Source organism: Myotis brandtii, unplaced genomic scaffold, assembly GCF_000412655.1.
Source record: "Myotis brandtii unplaced genomic scaffold, ASM41265v1 scaffold624, whole genome shotgun sequence".
NCBI lineage: Eukaryota > Metazoa > Chordata > Mammalia > Chiroptera > Vespertilionidae > Myotis > Myotis brandtii.
The window spans coordinates 1,683,171-1,684,551 of record NW_005370385.1 but is presented as its reverse complement, the minus strand read 5'-3'; the positions used below and the strand labels follow the sequence as shown (position 1 = coordinate 1,684,551).

Sequence of the window (1,381 nt, the reverse complement as noted above, 5' to 3'; positions counted from 1 at the left end):
CAAACAGTTCAGGTGGTTCTTTGCCTCCCTGAATCCAGGGCCCCACAGAGGCAGGAAACCCTGGCAGTGACCTGTGTCAGCCCCAGGGATACCCGCCACCACGCATACCCCACACTCAGCGAGGCAGCCCCCGCAGGCCCTGCACGTGCATTCCTGCAGAGGCCGGTGCGAACGGACACATGTGAACGTGAACACAGGCTACTGTATGCTGATGCCACGCCCTTCCAGCACCACTGGAGTCAATTCAGGATAATTATTTATTATTCATAGTCATCAGCATCTTCATTAATTATTCATATGATCCTTAATTATTATCCTTAACAATAAGAGCAGTAAATAGCAGAAAAGTCCTTGAGTGCCTAAGGCCTAGGGCGGGGTGTCACCAGGCAGTTAGACCAGCTACTGCCCCCAGAGCAGTGGGGGAACCACAGACCCCCGTCCACTGCCCAGCCCTGCCCCTGCCCCTCCCACTGCAGGAGGAGATGGTCCCAAGAGCTGGGGAGGGGCTGTGCCTTGAGTTCCTCTCCCCTTTGAGTTCCTCTCCCCTTCGTGGCCAGGGCCTCCTGGGCAGGGCCTCCGAGGGGAGGGGCCCAGGCCATGTGCTGAACCCGAGGTGAGCCACGTGTCCACACCGGGCCGCCCCACTAACTGCCTGGGTCTGAGCCGTGTCTGTGCAAGGGCTGGGAGGTGAGGGCGCCCAGCTGGCCCGGCAGGGAGAGGCGTCGAGTAGGGCCATCTTGAGGGAGCTCTGGGCCCCCCGGGGGGAGCTCCTCACACACCAAGAACTGGGAAACCTGCAAAGAACAGAGAGTGTAAGAGGCAAGGAGCCCTCAGAGGGGGAGGGGATGGAGATGCAGTCATGTGGGTAGAGAGGAGGTCAGAGTTTGGAGAGGGTCGGGAGAATCCGGGGGCAGAGGACAGGAAGACAGAAAGGGGTTGGAGAGGACACGTTGAAGGGCCAAGGCAGACAGAGCAGCACAGGACGAGGACCACAAGGGAGGCTCTGAGGATGGAGGTAGATCAATGTACTGTCAGTGGGCAAGAGCCAAACCGGGCAGCTGGGAGCTGTGGGAGCTTCCCTGATAGGGGAGAACTCAAGGCCACAGCTACTCCCCAGGAACGGGGCAGCTGAATCCAAACCAACCCAGGACAAAGGGCCCTGAGTTGGGACAGAAGCTGGAACAGAAAGAGAAACAAGGTTGCTTCCTCCAATCTAGAAAGAACTCATGGACCAAATGTGAAGGCCAGGGAGCATACAGGGCCAGCAGAGGGGTTTTCGGGTGCTGACGAGTCTGTGTGAGGTCTGCGGGGGAGGCTGTGAAGGGAGACTGGCACATTTGCTGGCGTGGGCCCTGTGTCTGAAAACAGGAGTGGCAGCAGC

General features: G+C 58.9%; 1 protein-coding gene across 2 annotated transcripts in view; it reads right to left on the bottom strand.

The window, feature by feature from the left end:
• Positions 1-243: 243 nt before the first annotated feature.
• Positions 244-1,381, bottom strand: part of KCNH2 (potassium channel, voltage gated eag related subfamily H, member 2) — an 11,981-nt gene continuing 10,843 nt past the window's right edge. For both annotated transcript variants that reach the window (XM_014528230.1, XM_014528229.1), the window contains exon 11: positions 244-794. In XM_014528230.1, coding sequence (XP_014383716.1) covers positions 645-794 — 150 coding nt within the window. In that variant the 3' untranslated portion in view covers positions 244-644. The remainder of the gene's footprint in view (positions 795-1,381) is intronic.